This window comes from Rhinolophus ferrumequinum, chromosome 21, assembly GCF_004115265.2.
Source record: "Rhinolophus ferrumequinum isolate MPI-CBG mRhiFer1 chromosome 21, mRhiFer1_v1.p, whole genome shotgun sequence".
Classification (NCBI taxonomy): domain Eukaryota; kingdom Metazoa; phylum Chordata; class Mammalia; order Chiroptera; family Rhinolophidae; genus Rhinolophus; species Rhinolophus ferrumequinum.
The window spans coordinates 23,369,309-23,387,225 of NC_046304.1; the positions used below are offsets into that span (position 1 = coordinate 23,369,309).

At 47.0% G+C, this 17,917-nt stretch overlaps 1 protein-coding gene across 1 annotated transcript; it reads right to left on the reverse strand.

Moving 5' to 3' along the window:
* Nucleotides 1-2,057: 2,057 nt before the first annotated feature.
* Nucleotides 2,058-7,836, reverse strand: CCL5 (C-C motif chemokine ligand 5). Its single transcript, XM_033090855.1, has 3 exons — nucleotides 7,661-7,836; nucleotides 6,273-6,384; nucleotides 2,058-2,549 (listed from the first exon to the last, which is right to left on the reverse strand). The coding sequence occupies exons 1-3, from the start codon at nucleotides 7,734-7,736 to the stop codon at nucleotides 2,462-2,464; spliced, it is 276 nt and encodes a 91-aa protein (XP_032946746.1). The 5' UTR covers nucleotides 7,737-7,836; the 3' UTR covers nucleotides 2,058-2,461.
* Between the last annotated feature and the right edge of the window lie 10,081 nt (nucleotides 7,837-17,917).

Here is a 17,917-nt window from a genome sequence, read left to right on the forward strand (position 1 = left end):
TCTGAAAAGTGGGAAAGTTATGCCTGTCTGGCTGGCTAGATGGGACAGAGTGAGGCATAACTTCAAATAGAAAGTCAAAGCATTTGGTGAACTGACAAGCTCCTACAAGCCTCTGGTAGGAGCAGGGGTGGTTCTTAGGATGGGTTGGTCGTCAGGAAAATGTCAGAGATGGGAAGGCCCCTCTTATACACTTTTAACTGTGGTAAAGAGCTGCCGTTCACACCTCCTACTTTTGCATAGGCTGTTTCCTCTGCCTGTCAGGCCTTTCATTTTCTTTTCCACCTGTTAAATGGTTTCTCACATCTTTCAAACTCTATTTAAATGTTACCTCATTTCTTAGGTCTCCTTTCTCCCCCAGGCACCCTGCCTCCCCGCATTCAGGCATAGTTCCCCTAACCCCCAATGTACCTACGGCCTTTTGTATACTTGCTTTTCTTTAAGTGTTTATAATATGTTAAATCTGTTCATAGGTCCATCCATCTTCCTCACTGGACTGTGAACTGCCTAAAAGTAAAGATTGTGGCTGGTAGCTCGTTCACTCTTTATTCCACTTCCACCCACTTCCCACTGCCTAGCATAGCGCCTGGCACACAACAGGCAGTTCACTGTAGCAAGAAAATGGGGGTCACCCGGTCATCAGACACAACGTCACCACCAGGAAACTGGCATCTCGTGTCCTGATGTGCTGCACTCGGAAAGACAGCCTCGCTCCTGTGATATTCCTGCCAAAAAGGTTTATCCTGAATATAGTTAGGAGGAAATAATGAGGCAAATTCAAATGAGAAAAATATTCTACAAAAATCTTATTTGAATTCCTAAAAAGCATCAATGTACTTAAAGACAAAAAGGTCTGTTAAAGGACACTAAAAAGACGTGACAGCTAAATTCAATTTGTGTACTTAGTTGTATCCTGGATAAAAAAAATAGCTATAAAGGACATTGGGGCAATTGTGGAGATTTGATCATGGACTGTGTATTAGAAAATAATGTGTCAATGGTAAGTTTCCCGGGTATGTGATATGTACTGAAACTCTTAGGGGTGAAGTGATATCTCACGTGCAATTTACTCTCCGATTAAGAAAAAACTGTGTATACCAACCACAATGCACACACACACGCACATATACACGCACGTAGATAAAGCAAATGAGGTAAAATGTTAATATTTGAATCCAGGTGAAGGGTATATGGATGTATTCTGACAAATTTCTGTAGGTTTTAAATTTTGCAAATTAAAGACGAAAAAAAAAAAGCGTGGGCTTTGGCATCAGACCTGGTGGGTTTAAATGTTTATTGTAACCTCCCCACCCCCCACCCTCTTTTATTTATTTATTTTGTACTTTGGGGCTTTAGGTAAGTTATTTCCTTCTCTTGCCAGGGTTTTCCCAACTGTAAACAGCATTAATGATGCTGCCTACCCCAAAGGGGTGTAATGATGGAAGACGATGAGTGTAGGGCTGACAGTGCCTGGCACATAGGGACCTCCCAGTTGTGCGATACCTATTGTCAATCCCTATTCACCGGAAGGGACACATAGAGGGGAAGGTGGGGAGTGCTCCTACTTTTACCCCTCCCTCCCCTCCCCTCCTGTCCTCTCCCCTTCCCTACTTTTCTTTATTTGAAAGGAGGTGTTTTGGGATAGCCATTCAGTCCCATCCCAGGAGCAGGAATGTCGTGTATCTCCCACTGGGGTAAGGTGTAGAGGGTAAGGTGTAGAGTAGACTAGGGTGGAAGGGGAGCAGAGTGGGTGGCAGGGCCAACCACGGTCTAAGGAACAGGAAGGTGCTGTGGCAGGGAGTGAAATTCTTGGGGACTTGGGGGTGGGGATGTGGTGACTTGGTTCCCCCCAGAGTGGATAAACCACTGGTCACTGTATCTGCACTCATCGCTGTGGTCCCTGTGCTCCCAGCCTTGCTCACTGTGCAGGGCCATGGCCGCCAAATCTAGGGTGGATACCACATGTGTACAAGCCCTGGACCCCTGCGTGCTGAGCACTCACGAGGAAGGAGGGTTCCCGAGGAGGAAATCAAACCCGGAGCCAGCTGTGTAATTGCCTGGAGAATTTTAATAGAAAGCTGATTTTTCACCTTTGCTAGTCAGCCTATCCCAGTGAGGGGCCGGAGTGGGAGCTTTGGCCACAGCACTTTACCACAGAAGCCCCGTGTTCCTCCCTTTGCCTCCAGAGGCACGCTGACTTCCTGATCGCAGAGCCATGGCTGAGCTGAGGAGCCTGAAGTTAGAGCCTCCGCACTTCCTGTGCACAAGGCAGAGCCTCAGGAGCTCTTGGAGGCTTCGGATGGGGGAGGCTTTTAGAACTGCCACTGTGTGGTGGAATCCGTGCCCTCTAAGCAGCGGGTGGGAGTAGGTGATTGGGGAGAAGCCTCCTAAGCTGACAGGTTAGGACAAGAGCAAGAAGCAATAGGGAACTTTGCAGGAGTTCAACGTCAAGGCGCCCTCCATCCTAGTTCATCTCCAAAGAGTTGATGTACTCCCTCACCCATTTCTTGTCTGGGTTGGCACACACCTGGCGATTTTTCCGGGTGATAAAGCTGTGAGAGAGGACAAGAAGAGAGTGAGACCCGGTCGACACTAGTACTCCCAGTTTTGGAAACGAGACTGATTGAGGCATAAGGGAAGATGATGGTGGTACTGGGTGGGTCATTTTTGGAGCTCCATAAGATTGTATCTGTGGCTTTTAAGGAATTTCCTTTTCTATTGGTTCAACGGGCTCCAAGCCAAAAGCAGCCTTGTGTGTATTTTAACCTACACACAAACACATGCAGCCTAGAGAGTTCAGGGGCTATGGGCCTTAGTGATACAGGAGCTCAGGGTTGAGTTGGTCAACCAACCAGCCTTTTCTCAGCACTTCCTCTGTGTCAGACCTGATGCTGGGTGCTCACCATGCAGAGAAAAAGGGGGGTCCTCCAGAAACTGAGTCATGGCTAAATAAGTGGGAGACAAGAAGTGGTAAAACAAACCTGTCCTTTGGCTTTAGCTAACCCAGTGCCTGGCATGGGGCAGACACTCAACAAATCAATATACCTGTGCACGCATGGGTGAGGGAAAGAAGCCCATGAGCTTGGGTCTTGATCTCACCACTGACTAGTTGGATTACGTTGGGCAAATCAGTTAGGGCCTTCTTTGAGTCTATTCACTTACCTCTAAAATGTGAATAGAAATAATGCCTGCTTTGCACAATTATTGGGACGGTCAGTCGAGACAGTATGTGTGCAGTAGTTTTGGAAAATACTATACATGTGTTGTTATTGGAATGCTGTGGGACCTCTGCTTTAGGCTGGCTCGGAGACCAAAGGTCCTGGTATGGGACACGGTGTCTCAGAGAGGGTGAGGGCCCTGACACAGTGGCAGTATCAGAGCACGTGGAAACACAAGGAACCTACGAGAGCCAGCGGCCTTATTTCTACAGCTGTTGATGGTATGAGTGGGAGGTTTAAAAGGTTGGGGCCCAACCTTCCCCTTAACATGTTACTTTGGGGCTAGTCCTGCCTATTGGCCCTTTTTCAGTGTGGCTTTTCAGGGTGTTTTCAGACAGAGTGAAGGCTTAGGTTGTCTGGTGAGAATGAGGGTTTCTTGGTCCCTTTTTGTGCTCTGTCATGGATAGCGTTTGCTCTCAGGGAAGCTGCTTCTCCTTTTCTGAGCCTTACTCAGAGCCACCTGACCTGACCATCTCTCTTTCTCCCACCCTGGCGTGTACAGAAGAGAAAGGGAATAGAACGGGCATTCTGGGCCCCTGTGCCTCCTAGGGTTCGTTTTCTTACTTGGGGTGGTGAGAGACCTATAGACCCAGACCTTGCCCTTGTTAAACCCGGTGTCATACAGGAAATCCTGAAGACGCACTATTTTCTTTCCTCACCCCCTTGGCCTGTAGTCAGGAAATGAAAAGGCCCGGAAACCAACATCTGGGGTTAGGGTTGCTCAGGCCTCCATTTTCTCCTCCTCCCTGTAGAACGTGACCCTGGAGAGTTGTCCTTCCTTGCCAAGCCTTCTCTCCCAGCCCCCACTGTGGGGACCTTGTACTTGCCTGACTTCCCTCCTACTTCTCTTTCTGCTCAGTCTCTTTGGGAGCCTTTGCCTTCACCTGCCCCTTGAGAGTTGCTCAAAGTTGCTGCCCTCTTCTGTGTGCTTTCCCAAGTCTCTGGCTCTGGGTCTAGTACACAGTGGGTGCTTAATGGATGTTTATTGAATGAGTTAGTGCATGAATGAATTGCATTTACTCATCAAGCTTCACTTGTCACTTCTATGTATATAATAATACATTTAGAGGAGAAGGACGATGATGATAAATTAACACTTACCAGGCACCTACTGTGTGCCAGGATAAAGATAAAATATTCTAATTTTATCTTGCATGTTATTATTCTCACTTTGACCCAGTGGGGGAAATAATCCTATTTGACTCCACTTTACAAATGAATAAATAGAGGCTCAGAGATGTTAAATGAGGGGCCCAAACCCACGCAGCTACCAGTTGGCAGAGCTGGGACTCGAACAAAGGCAGACTAGCTCTGGAGCCAGCCCAGGCTGTACTATATTGCCACACTTACATTGAGAGACCCCTTCCTCCTGTTAAAGAATGTCGTCTCTCTAGCCCCAACGTCCTTTCCTCAGCTCCCAACCCTTTGTCTCTCACTCCCTGCTGGGCATTTCCAGAGGGTCCTCATGCTGGTCCCTTGGCGCTTTCCTCTTGAAACAGCTCCAGCCATCTAGGTCGAAACGTCAGCGTCACCCTCCACCCCTTTCTCATCCTTGCTTCTGACTTCGCATCACCCACCTGGCTGGCGGATGCCACCTCTGAAGGCTCCTCGCTCCATCTCTCCTTCCCTTCCCTTCCCTTCAGTTACCATTCAGCCTTGAAGACCATTCTCGTGGATAACAACAGGACCTCTGTTTTCTCAGCTTGCCCTGTTCCAGCTCACGCCACACTGGACGGCACTGACGCTTTTGCTTCATTGTGCCGACAACTCAAGGCCCTCAGTGCTTTACTATGCGGAGACTCCACGTAAACCAGAGGAGAGCCCTGGGGACGTTTCCTCTGCCCAAGGGACCCAGTCCCTCAAGCTTTTCTCTACCAGTCCGTTTCCAATTCCAGTAGCACGCTTTGCAGCATACGTCCCCTGAATCCCTTCTCTTAACACCAGAAGCTGGGTGTATTCCTTCTCCTTTTGTAATGTTCTTATACAGGATGTCTGTGTCACTGTATCTGTCTTCTTATTAGATTCTGAGCCCCTTAAGGGCAGGGATGGTGGTTTCCTAATCTCTGCCTGCCCATAATTGGTGCTCAAAGAAGGACTTTTTTTCTTTTCAAGAATAATTTGTTTTCGGAAATAAAATTAGTAATGTTCAACATTACCAATTACACTTTGAAGGATTCGTCAGAACCAAAGTCCCCCTCTGAATACCTATGACTTTGCCCGAGTCACAGGAATGTTTGGATGGACAAAACGTCACAATTCTATAAGAAACTCCATGATTGCCCCATTTAAATTCTTTAAGTCTCTATTGTCTTAAATTTCTTAAGCAACTATCACTAATGATCTTGCAATTATAGCAAGTAGAGGCTTCAGAGAGAGGCTCTATCTCTCACTTACTGTGCATCCTTGGGCAAGTCGCTAAACCTCTCTGGGCCTCAGTTTCATTATCTGAAACATGGTGGAATTATGCATATCTGTCAAGGTTATTATGATGACATTTAAGAGAATGCATGTAAGACATTTGACACATAGTAGGCATTTCCTAGTTAGTAGGGATTGTTGTATTAGCTTGCATATTTAAAAGAGAATCTCATTTCAGTATTTCTTCCCCAATCGCTGTCTTTTTTTTACATACTTGACTACAACTAAAGCCATGACTTCTGACCTCTCCTCCCTAGTTCCATAGATTATAGGTGGATTTGATTGGTTATGGGATATGAGGGACTGTGGCATTTTTAACTGGAAGGGGATGAGTCAATCTTCTTCACTCAGGGGCATTGCAGACAAAATTCGAGTAAGAGCCACATCCGTAAAGCTTGAAGACATAACCTAGGATCATCCGAGTGGAGAGGATCCTCCAAGAACACCTTATCTAGTTCTTTTACAAGATGGCAGGGGGATGGGAAACTAGAGAGGGAGGAGCTGTGGCTATCTGAGCGGCTGGAGGATGGGTGGGAGTGGATAGGGCACCCTCTCAGAGGGCTGCTGGAGCGACTGGCTCTGCAACAGAAGGCGTCCCTTCCTCACCCCCCTGGAGGGTTCCACAGGTCTGAGACTTACACGACTGCTGGCAGGGAGCACTTGCTGCTGGTGTAGAAATACTCTTGGAGGTGGGCACGAGGCAGTGCACGGGAGATGTAGGCAAAGCAGCAGGGTGTGGTGTCCGAGGCATCTGGGAGAAGGAAGGAAGGAGACCCCTGTATTTATTGCCAGTGCAAACTGGCTACTTTACATTATTTATCTTGAAGAGACGATTTATCTCCCTGTGGCTGAAACTGAGGCTCAGAGAGGTAAAGTCACTTTGCCGTGGACACACAGTGACAGAGTGGGGATTCCAGCAAAGGACTGAGAGGATCTCCCCAATCCCTCGTTTAATCTTTGAGCCTAGCTCGTAGCCTTCCCTCTACACCATAACCCCATGCCTTTGGCTCTCAGGACACGTGGGGGGCCAAAGGCATGGGGTTATGGTGTCTCAGGACACGTCAGGGGGGCTCTCCTGACTTGTCTTTGGCCCTCTGCCTTTAGTCTTGCTCTCCTAAGATCCTCAGTGGATTCAGAACTTAGTTTCTTTGAGACCAAGGGTGGGCTCGGGGAAGGCTTCCAAAACTCGGACGTCATGGCTCAGGCAGGACTCCTAAGAAGGGCCTCAAGATGCATATTGGATCTCGGGAGCCTCTGGCTGAGGCATAGTAAAAAGCGCTGTAACAGAGAAGGAAGACTTTTTGTTGGTCAGTTAATTAAGGACGACCTTGGGAAGTGGCAGTTGCCGTTTCCCAGCAGAGCAGGAGTGTTTAAGAGCCAGACAGAAGTGGGTCTGAACACCAGTTTCCCCACTTCCTAGCTGTGTGACCGTGGCAATTTACTTAACCTCTTCTTCTCCATCTGTAAAAACCTCTTGTTTCTCCTTCTGTAAATCAAGGACAGCTACTCCAACAATAGTTGTAAGTATTAGATAAGATGATACATATAAAGCAATTAGCATAATACTTGACCCATAGTAGGTGTTTAATTAGCTTTCATTATGCTCTCCAGGTCCCGTTTATTTTCCATCTATGAAATGGGGGAAAATATGACTGTCCCAGAAGGGTTTTAGTTAAGTGCTTATAAGTTTCTTAGAAACCCTGCTGGTGTTAGGCGTGAATTAGTCATGTTCTGAGGTCAGCGTGAGCTGCCCCTGCCTACTAATATCCCCAGCATCTGTCCACAGTCCGTGAGCACCTGGCAGCTGGGGGTGTAGACCCTGAAGATACAGAAAAGTTCATCAGAGGTTCCCTGCCATGAAGGGGGTTAGAGATCTATCAGGGACAACTGGCCATCTGGGAAAAGCAATAAGTAAGCATGGAAATCATAGGGTTCAGACAGTATAAGTGCTAGAGTTGAAAAGAGGGCAAGGTCTGGGCTAGCCAGAGGGTCTGACTCCGGGCCTGGTGGTCAGGACCTGGACTTACATGGGGAGGCAGATGTAGGAGCGCAGAAGGCAGCAGCGGCAAGGACGACCGCAAGGGCAGCTGCGGACACCTTCATGGTACCTGTGGACAGAGGCTGTGGGAGATCCTGTGCTGTCTCAGGATCCTCTGCAAGGATTTTCTGCAGCTCGGGCCGGCCCTTTATAGGGAGGCCAGCAGAGGGGGGGGCGCCCCCAAGGGGAGTTTCCAAAACAGCAGCCACGCACTGGCTGATATCATAAGTGAAATTGCATTAAACAGAAAAGAAAACTGAAATAGCCTCCGGAAATTTTCTCTGTCATTCTCTCTCTCTTCTCCCTCATCCCCACCCCTCACCACCCGCCGCCCTCCCTCACCACCCGCCACCCTCCCTTCCAGAATGAGCTCATCGGTTCCCCCTTTGCCCTCAGCAAGAGCTAGAACAGCGCTGGTGGTTGAAAACCTCTTCCTCTGCTGGCATCCTCAGCTTCATCCTCCCAGGCAGGGCTCGTCCCTAGAGGTCAGGAAGCTGCTTCCTTGGGGGCATGAGGAAGTACAGTAAGGACAGGATCAGGAGCAACTGGTGTTTATTTGGTTGCTTTCAGAGTTCTTTCTGATGAATTACAGGTCTGTATCTTCTCTCTTTTATCCATGGAAGGATGTTATTGATGAGGTGTTTTATTGAGAAAGGGAGGGTCCTCTAACATATAGTCCCCAAAGGAGGTGAGAGCACCCACCCTATGATGGGGGCAGTGGATCTGAAGTGGGCATTGATGACCTTTTCACCAGGTATGAATTGGAGTGTGTCTTGCTTTCATAACCCCTGCAGGGTCACCTCCATTTACTTGTTGAGCGATCCTTGGGAAAATTTCTTAATGTCTTTAAGCATCTATTTCCTTGTTTATAAAGTGGGATAATTGGTTACAGGTTTGTTGAGAAGGGGGCGGGGGAGAGAGAGAGAGAGAGAGAGAGAGAGAGAGAGAGAGAGAGAGAGAGAGAGAGAGAGAGAGAAGAGAGAGCTCATGCTACACACTATAATTATTAGCCATTTGCTGAAGGCTTACTGTGTGCCAGCCATTATTCTAATGTTTTTGCATGTGTCAGCTGTTGTTATGCCCATTTTCCCATTTTAAAAGAATGTAATCTTATACCAAGAACATTTTCTTCTTTTTTTTAAATTGATTTTTTTATTAGTTTCAGGTGTACAAAGCAACATAATAGGTAGACATTTAAACCCCTCATAAAGTGATAACCCACCGCAAGCTACTACCCATCTGACATCTTATATAGCTGTTACAATATCATTGACTGTCTTCTCTATGTTGTACTCTACATCCTGTGACTGTATATATCTATATATTTAGTTATAGTTGACATTCAATATTATTCTACTTCAGCTTTGGGTGTATAACACAGTGGTCAGGCATCCACACAGTCTATGACGTGATCCCGCTGATAAGTCCAGTGCCCTTCTTGCACCTTACATGATCTTTACAACATTGTTGATTACATTCCCCATACTGTATTAACTACCAATTTGTATTTCTTAATGCCGTCACCTTTTTCACCCTGCCCCCAACCCTGTTCCGATCTATCACCCTGATAGATCTAGTACCTATCTGGCACCATACCTAGTTATTACAATATTGTTGACTGTATTCCTTATGCTATACCCTACATCCCTCTGACTACTGTATAACTGCCAATTTGTACTTCTTAATCTCTTCCCCTTTCACCCATCCTTAACCCCTCTCCGATCTTAAAGAAGTCCCTCTAAGATTCCTTGTAATACTGGTTTGGTGGTGATGAACTCCTTCAGTTTTTTCTTGTCTGGGAAGCTCCTTATCTGTCCTTCAATTCTAAATGACAGCCTTGCTGGGTAGAGCAATCTTGGTTGTATGTTGTTGCTTTTCATTACTTGGAATATTTCCTGCCACTCCCTTCTTGTCTGCAAAGTTTCTGTTGAGAAAACAGCTGACAGTTTTATGGGGGCTCCCTTGTAGGTAACTAACTGCTTTTCTCTTGCTGCTTTTTAGATTCTCTCTTTGTACTTAATCTTTGGCATTTTGATTATGATGTGTCTTGGTGTGGGCCTCTTTGGGTTTATCTTGTTTGGGACTCTCTGTGCTTCCTGGGTTTATATGTGTATTTCCTTCAGCAGGTTAGGGAAGTTTTCTGTCATTATTTCTTCAGATAGGTTTTCAATTCCTTGCTCTCTCTCTTCTCCTTCTGGTATCCTTATAATGATAATGTTGGTATAGTTAATATTGCTTCAGAGGCCCCTTAAACTCTCCTAAATTTTTTGGATTCTTTTTTCTTTTTGCTGTTCTGATTGGGTGTTTTCTGCTACCTTATCTTGTACATCGTTGGTTGGATCCTCTGCATCATCTAATCTGTTGATTACCTGTAATATGTTCTTCTTTTCCATTATTGTATCCTTTATTTCTGACTGGTTCAGCTTTATGGTTTCCATCTCCATTTTTATGCTTCCTGTCTCTTTGTTGAAGTTCTCCCTGAGATCATTGAGCATTCTTATAACCAGTGCTTGGAACTCTGCATCTGATAGATTGCTTCTCTCCGTTTCGCTTAGTTCTTTTTCTGGAGATTTGTTCTGTTCTTTTATTTGGGATATGTTTCTTTGTCTCCCCATTTTGGCTGCCTCCCTATGTTTGTTTCCATGTATTAGGTAGGACTGCTATGTCTTCCAGTCTTCGTAGAGTGGCCTTATATAGTAGGTATGCTGTGGGGCTCAGTGGTGCAATCTCTCTGGTCACCTGAGCCACTCACTCCAGGTATGTCCCTTGTGTGGGTTGTGTGTGCCCTCCTCTTGTAGTTGAGCCTTGGTTGATAATTGCACATCAATGTGAGGGACTGACCCTTGGGCTCACTTGTTGTGAGGACTGGATTGACTACAGTGGAACAGTTGTGCAGGGGCTGATCCTACGGAACAGGATCTGCCTCAGCAGGACTCTGGTGCCTGCCCAATCTGCCCCTTGGCTGTGTTGTACTTGGAGGCAGTTGGGTGATTTTCAAAATGAGGCAGCTCATTTTGAAGCTGGCTACTGGGGGCTTAGCCCCAGGACCACCTTGGAGGAGATCCGATGTAGGTCTATTTCAGCCACAGCCTGTGTTCCACCCGGGGCCAACCAGTGGGAACCAGAAAGAAATCCGATGGCTGCTGCCCATGCTGTGCTCGAAGCGCCTTGAGAGGCCAAGCCGTGAACCAAGGCCAGCTGCCAAGAACATTTTCTTGTTAGCTACATATATAGTAGTGGCTGAATCACTCAGAATGAGAAGACCTTTTTTTTCCCTTTCTTCCTCACAATGACTTTATGGCAAGGTGGTTATTAATCTCATTTTGCAGAAGCGGAAGCTTAGCTTCTGCAAAAGTGGTTAAGATCCTTAAGGTCACACATCCAATATGGTGTTTCTGATGACCAGGCTCAAGTTCTTTCCACTTACTCACATTAGTCAGGCAGTTAACAGTTACTACATCCTCTCTAGGTGCCACGTGCTATTCTAAGCTTATCACAAGCATCCTCTCATTCCTTCCTCATTTACCGGTTAACAGTAGAAACACAGTTTTGGAAGGCATGGCCATCTCATTTGAAGAAATAAATTGCATACACCTCAGAAACATGCATCTATCCATGTAACAATGTTGTGCTTATTTTAACTGTTCCCTTTACATAACCCCCTTAGTTACCAAACATGTGGGAGGCTGTGTAGCCTGGTGGGTAAGAGCAGGGACTCTGATGTGTTTCTCACTTACTAGCTAAGTGCCCTTGGGCAAGTTATTTAGTCTCTCTTGCCTCAGTTTCCTTATCTATAAATCAGGGAGAATAATAAGGGCCTCTCCAGTACTTTTGAAACAACTAAGTCTCCATAAATGTGCTCATGCTTGTAAGCTCTTAGGTACAATGTCTGACACATGTTAAGTACTCAATAATATTAGCTATTATTATCATAGATAATTATTAAGACTGATAAAATGGCAATCCCTTTAAGGATATTCTATAGGCGTTTCAGCAATGCAGACCAGACTCTAATTAACAGGGATTAGTGAACTCCATTACAAAGTATTTTTAAGCAAATTTGTCAGTCGAGGCTTAGAAAGGTTAAGTGACTTGCTTAGGGTCCCGTAGCCTAAAGTGTTAAAACTCAACAATGAATCCAAGTCTGGGTTCATGGACTTTCTACCACACCACGTTGTTTTTAGAGAAATCCTGAAACTTTTGCTAAGGTTCAATTTTCCCATGTGATCTCTATTTCTGTTTCCTTTCCTTGATATCAGTTTCCCTCTTTGAGGAAGAAAGGAAAGCATTTTCCTGGATACTAAATTTGCTGAGTTGGGACACTAGCTGAGGAGAGAGGTGAGTGGACCAACCCACAGATGGACTAACATAGTCCTCATCTGTAAATCCCGTGAACCTTTCTGCTGGGTGTCAGAAAGCTTCTGTTGGTATGTTTGTGTATAAGTGCTAGTGGGAAAGGAGGGATGGCGGTGGTAGGATGGTGGGGTTGCTGAGCAGGAATAGGCAGTGGGTACATCAGGAGTATTTTTCTTCCTTTTGGGTGGTTCCAGTGGATTTTGGGAAGAGGGTGTAGAGGAGGGAGAAGAACCTAATTGTAATTCCATTTCTGTCACTTGCTTTCTCCTGTACAAAATTCTCTGGCTCTAATGTACCGATTCCATGAGGAAATCAAAGAGTCTGTGTAAATTAAGCAGTACTGTACTTGGTACAGGGGTGTTCAATGAACGGCGACTACCGTTATGATTCAACCAGCATTTTATGTTCCTGAAAACTAGGAACACCTGCCTCTCTGACCTTCCGCACTTGTGGTTGAGAGGATCAAAGGAAGTCACGACTGTGGCCATGCTTGGGAGACTGTAAGATGCGGTACAGACGTCATGAAGCCGTCTCTGCCCCCCGCTGTCTGCCAGCATGCTTGGTCTCCACCCCTCTCTCGTTGCTTACTCACTGCACAAGTTGTTGCTGGGCGTTACTGTGAGCCAGGTACTAAGTCTCTTCCCCTGTAAAGTGAGACATTGCTTCCAACCTGTTTTGGGTAATGCAGCCCTTTAAGAATCTAATGAAAGGTGTGAATACTTCCCACAAACATGTGGAGTCCTACACAGATACACACATGTCATTTGGCATATAAGAGGTTCATAAACCCTGCAGGCTCATTGATGGTCCTCTCAAGTTCAGAGGGCGAGTTCTCATCCACCTTTATGCCTCCTGCACCCCCTTTCCTAGCATATTCCTCGCTAAAGCCAAACACACACTTTTTCTAGCCTAGTGCAGCCCCTCCCCGCCCCTCCTGGCCCAGTCTTCCTTTTTCCTCTTTCATTCACTCTTCCTAAGTTAAGCTGGCTGCTGGCCCAGCCCCACACTGTGACATTGGGAAACCAAAGGCAGACAAAGAAAGTGAAACCTCATTCCAACTGCTCAGGCTTTGATTCCAGGCTTTGCTCAGACCTGGAATTCCCCCTAAGGCCATGTGGGGAGCAGCTCTGACTTCTCTGGCTACTTAAAATAAATGTCCAAAGCTGGAGAAAGTCCCTCCATCCTCTAGGAATTCCCAGCGTGGGCTCCAAGAGCAAAGCCTGAGGCAAAGTCATTGCCCCCTTTGAGCCTTCATTTTTCCCATCTGAAAACTGGAGAGTTGCTCCTTGGTTGTGTTGCCCCTGCCCCAGCCCCCCTTGTTTACAAGTATAAATATTTCCCACTTGAGTCAGTGATCTGCTGTCTCACCCTTCCTTGTTTCTGTGGACCGGGCTTGGGGTGGGTGCTCCATTAATGCTATGGGAGGAGCTGTAGGAGGCAGCAGTGTGGACATGACACTGGCCTCCCAGGAGGCTCTGGGGACTCGCCCCTGTGAAGGCAGGATTTGAAGCCCTATCCGGGACTCTTTGTGCCACATCCGGCCCTTGCCTTTTGGTCCAGCTCTGGATTGTTCTTTCGATGGCATTCTGTCCTGCGCCTCTCCTGCCGCCCATCACCTCATGTGCATTTCTCTAGGTCAGGGGTTCTGTCTGTGACAACTGTTCTCCTCCTTCTAACCAGATTCAGGCTGGAGGGTTGCAGCCCAGCCTCCCCCACTCTTCTCACCTTCACCACACGGGACGTTGGCTGGGTACCTCTGCTTGTTTTCTGCAGCTGAGACCACACGTGGCATGTTTGTTATGTGCTCAGTGTCCTTGGGTTAATGGAGAAGCCTACCACAAGGCGCCTTGGGGTGGGGTCGGGTGAGGCAGCCCTGGGAGCGAGGCCGGGGAAGCATCGGTTCTTCCGAAATTCCTGGGTGATAGATGATTTCAGGTCCTACTCTTTCCTCTTGACACTTTGGAGTCTGTTTTTTGTTTTTGTTTTCTTCTGTACTGTTGTCAGAAGTGTCCCTTTTCTTTGTTCATGTGCCCAGAGCATCACTTACCTCCCTTCTGCTGCCCTGAAACCCCAGGAGAAAGCCTGGTGAAGAGGGTCAAACTTGGGGTTGAAATCAGACAGATCACTGACTCTTTGTCTGTCTTTGGACAACTGACTAGGTAACTATTCTACACTTTGGTTTCCTTTCTGGAAATGGGACAAAGAGCACCTAGCTCCTAGGACCCCTCACAGAATTAAATGAGGCACCATTCCGGCACAAGTAGATGACGGGAAAACCATTTTTCCCCTACCTTTGCTCAAATGTCCAGGCTCCAGCATTTCTTTTTCTTTTCTTTTTTCTTTTTTTTTTTTAACATTACATTTTGGGGGTAACACTGGTTCATAACATTATGTAAGTTTGAGGGGTACACTTCTATAATATATCATCTCAGCGTTTCTTCCCTCCATGTTTTCCCCCTCCCGATACACCTCAGCTCAGTGTTAAGAGGCATGGGGGCAGGCGAGCGGGAAATGACGGGGATTTTCCGTTAGCTGTTAGGCAACGTGGTAGACACTCTAGGCACTATTTCTCTTACTAGGAAGAAAACACATAGGAAACGGTGATGACTCAGGCCTGTCCTGAGCCCCTCCGCCCTCTGTGCAGCAGACCTCAGAGACTCAGCTCCCATGTTCTGTCCTTCATTGGATTTCCCTGTCGCTGAGCCTGGCCATGGAGTGAGACAGAGTCCCACCTGCTCCTCTGTGGCTGTCCCTGCAGGCGAACATAGACCCTTTCAAAGAGTTTCAACATAGACCCTACAAAGGAAGTGACATAATTTCAGAATCTTACAGGATTCTTGTGGTTGTGGTCTGGATTCTGTCCCTTTTTTTGAGCTAGGTCTGGGAAGCACCTTGGTTTCTTGCCCATTGCACCCATTCTCAAGAATGGGAGTCCCCAACTTCTTGCATCTCCTCTGTGCTGTCTCCCCCAGCCCTTAGGCCAGCAGAGCACTCAGGCTATAACAATAGGGACCTTAGAACCTCCCAGAGGCACCTGCATTGTTGAGGACTTTCACCCTACATGAGGAAGTCCCCTTGGAGAACTTCAAACCCCCTGGAGAATTTCCTCAAAATGGGATTTGGGAATTCTGTGCCTTAGCCATTCTTTACAGAAGCAGTTTTGGGCAGTGAAAAGGAGAAGGGACTGGAAATTAGGAGACCTGAGTTCTAGTCCCAGTTCAGCTTCAAACCTGGTTGTGAGGTTTTGGCAAACCTCTTGCCCTCTGGGGGCCTCAGTTTCCACATCTAGGAAATGCAGTTTTGACAGTATTATTTCTGAGGCCTTTCTCAGTTAATTTGTAATAATGAAGATTGGAAACAGCCTAATTGTCCATCAGTAAAGGACTAATTAAGTCTGGCTCTTCCATATAATGCAGCTACTAAAAAGAGTGAGGCAGCTTTCTACATGCAGATCTGGAATGATCTCTAAGATACAAAAAGAGGGGCAAGGGACGGAATGGCTTATGAAGGATGCTACATGTGTGTGAAAAAAAAAAGTAGACTCATCTATTCTTGTAAATACATAGAGTGTCTTTTGGAGGCTCATAAGAAACTGGTAACAGTTCCCTTCCCTTCCCATCAGAAAGGGTGATGGGATGGAGCCCTGGGGCCCGGGGTAGGAAGGAAACCTCCTTTTCATTGTATGCCATTTTGTGTCTTTAGAATTTTGTATCCTGTGCGTGAGTCTGGTCTGTTTATAAAAAGGCATCTGGCAGGATGTACCCCCGTGTCTGGGAAAATTCCCATGGAGTTTTGGTCCCAGTCTTAGAGCCTCTTTTATCCCACAGTCCAGGGAAAGATCCAGGTTCTCTCAGCGGGGTTCTCTGAGGCGGAGTGACTGACCCAGTGACTCATTCTTGCGTTAGCCCCCTCCCCCACCCATCATTCCATCAGGGGAGTGGGCCTCTGGGATCACACTTCGACACTAAACACACAGCCTTACATGCCTTCTCCCCAAAGAAGAAGAGTGACAGTTGGTCCCCCAGGCAGGAGGGGCGGATCATTATCTCCTCCGACAGAGGGTGTTGTGCGTAGTGGAAACAGCACAGGCTTTGGAGTTGCACAAGCTCTGGTTCAAATTCCCGCTTCTGTTGCTTAAGCAGTGAAAGCTTAAGAAACGGCCATGATCTTGCGAGACAGTTTCCTCATCTCTAAAATGGGCTGACTACGACTGAACTCAGACGAGTGGGCAGGCGAGGTGAGGTCACTGGACAATGCCTGGTACGTAGCAGGTGCTCAGTGGATGGTTGCAGTGGGGCATGCTGTCACTGACGTCAGTGCCACCCGCTGGGGTCCTTTATCATGAAGGAGGGAAGAAACAGTAGTGGCTGGAACATTCAGCACACACTGATGGTGCCCCTGACACCTCCCAGCCTGGCTTGGCCCCTTGCCCAGTAAAGGTGAGAAAGGCACAGTGCCTGCCTTTCAGGGGTGCATGTTCATTAGATGGTCTGACAGAGCCTCACATGTGCAGCTGCCTCTACAGCTGTGAGATCTGGAGGCAGTGTGGTTTGCCCCAAGGTGACTGTTTGCAGGAGGGGTCTTGGTGCTGGTATTCCCAGTGGGCGCTCAGGGAAGAGGCTGGCTCAGGAGGGAGCAGGGGTTCTGGAGGCTCCTCAGTGAGGATGGGGCTTTGGACCAGTGGGAACCTTGGGAGCAGCCTCCCCCATCATCAGGGAGTCTTACATCCTGGCTGCACAGATGACCCTGTAGCACACCGGTCTTTCCTTCTACATGGCAATTGTTCCACAAACACATTTGCCTCCCACTGCAGATACGTAGCTCCTTCTCCCAGGATGGGCAGTGGTGGAGAGCATGGGTGTTTCCAGTAAGGCAGACCTGGGTTTGAGTTTTTGCTGGGCTGTTGATTTGCTCAGTTGCTATGTTATTTATTTTTGCTGAGCCTCGGTTTCCTTGTCTGTCAAATGGGGATAAAAATACTACCTACTGTTCACTGTGAGGATTCAAAGAAATGTATGAGACATAAAAATGTTGTTTTAGTAGAGCTGGCTAAAGTTGAGCTGGTTGCTTTAAAATGAGGGGAAAAAATCTTCTTAGGGAAGGAATCACTCTTTGGCTTAGGGAAAAATGCTTAATGGTCATGTTTGATTATAAAAGGGAGACACCGTACTTCATCCCATTCCTACCTATATTGTCTAGAGAGGGCTACATTGTTCTGCATAAGGAAGAAATAGGATTGGGAGTTGTTCGTGATCAGTGTAAGAGTTGGCCTGGGGTTGTAAGGGAGAAGAGAGGAGATGTCCCAGGTCTTGGGAAGAAAATCAGGTCAGGGAGAGATTAATTTCTTCAGGCGAGGACCGGCCAGTGTTTTTTGTTTTTTGTTTTTTAAATTTATTTTAAATGTGCTTTTCCAGGATCCATCAGCTCCAAGTGAGTTGTGGAGGGCGCAGCTCACAGTGGCTCATGCGGGGATCAAACCGGCAACCTTGTTGTTAAGAGCACCGCATTCTAACGAACTGAGCTAACCCGGCCAGTGGATTTTTAAGGCAGGGATTTTTATGGCTAATATCCAATTTCAAATTCTTGCCTGAATTATTTTGTACTTCATTCAGAACCTATCTTATGCCCAATTTCCAGTAAACATCGATTGACACCCCTAGCTTATATCAGTGTTGTTTTGGGCAATGAAGGACTGAGGGCCCTGACCACATGGGGTGAAGCAGCATGTGCAGAAATAGAGAATTCAGCGGAAGCTGGGAACTGGAGGGAGAGGTGCCAGGATACAACACGAGGCTTCAGTTCTCCATGGGGGTGTGGATGGGGGTGAGACTCGTGACTGCTTGTAGTAGCTGAGATAGGGGAAGGAGTGAGTTTTGGGAAATTCTGGTGA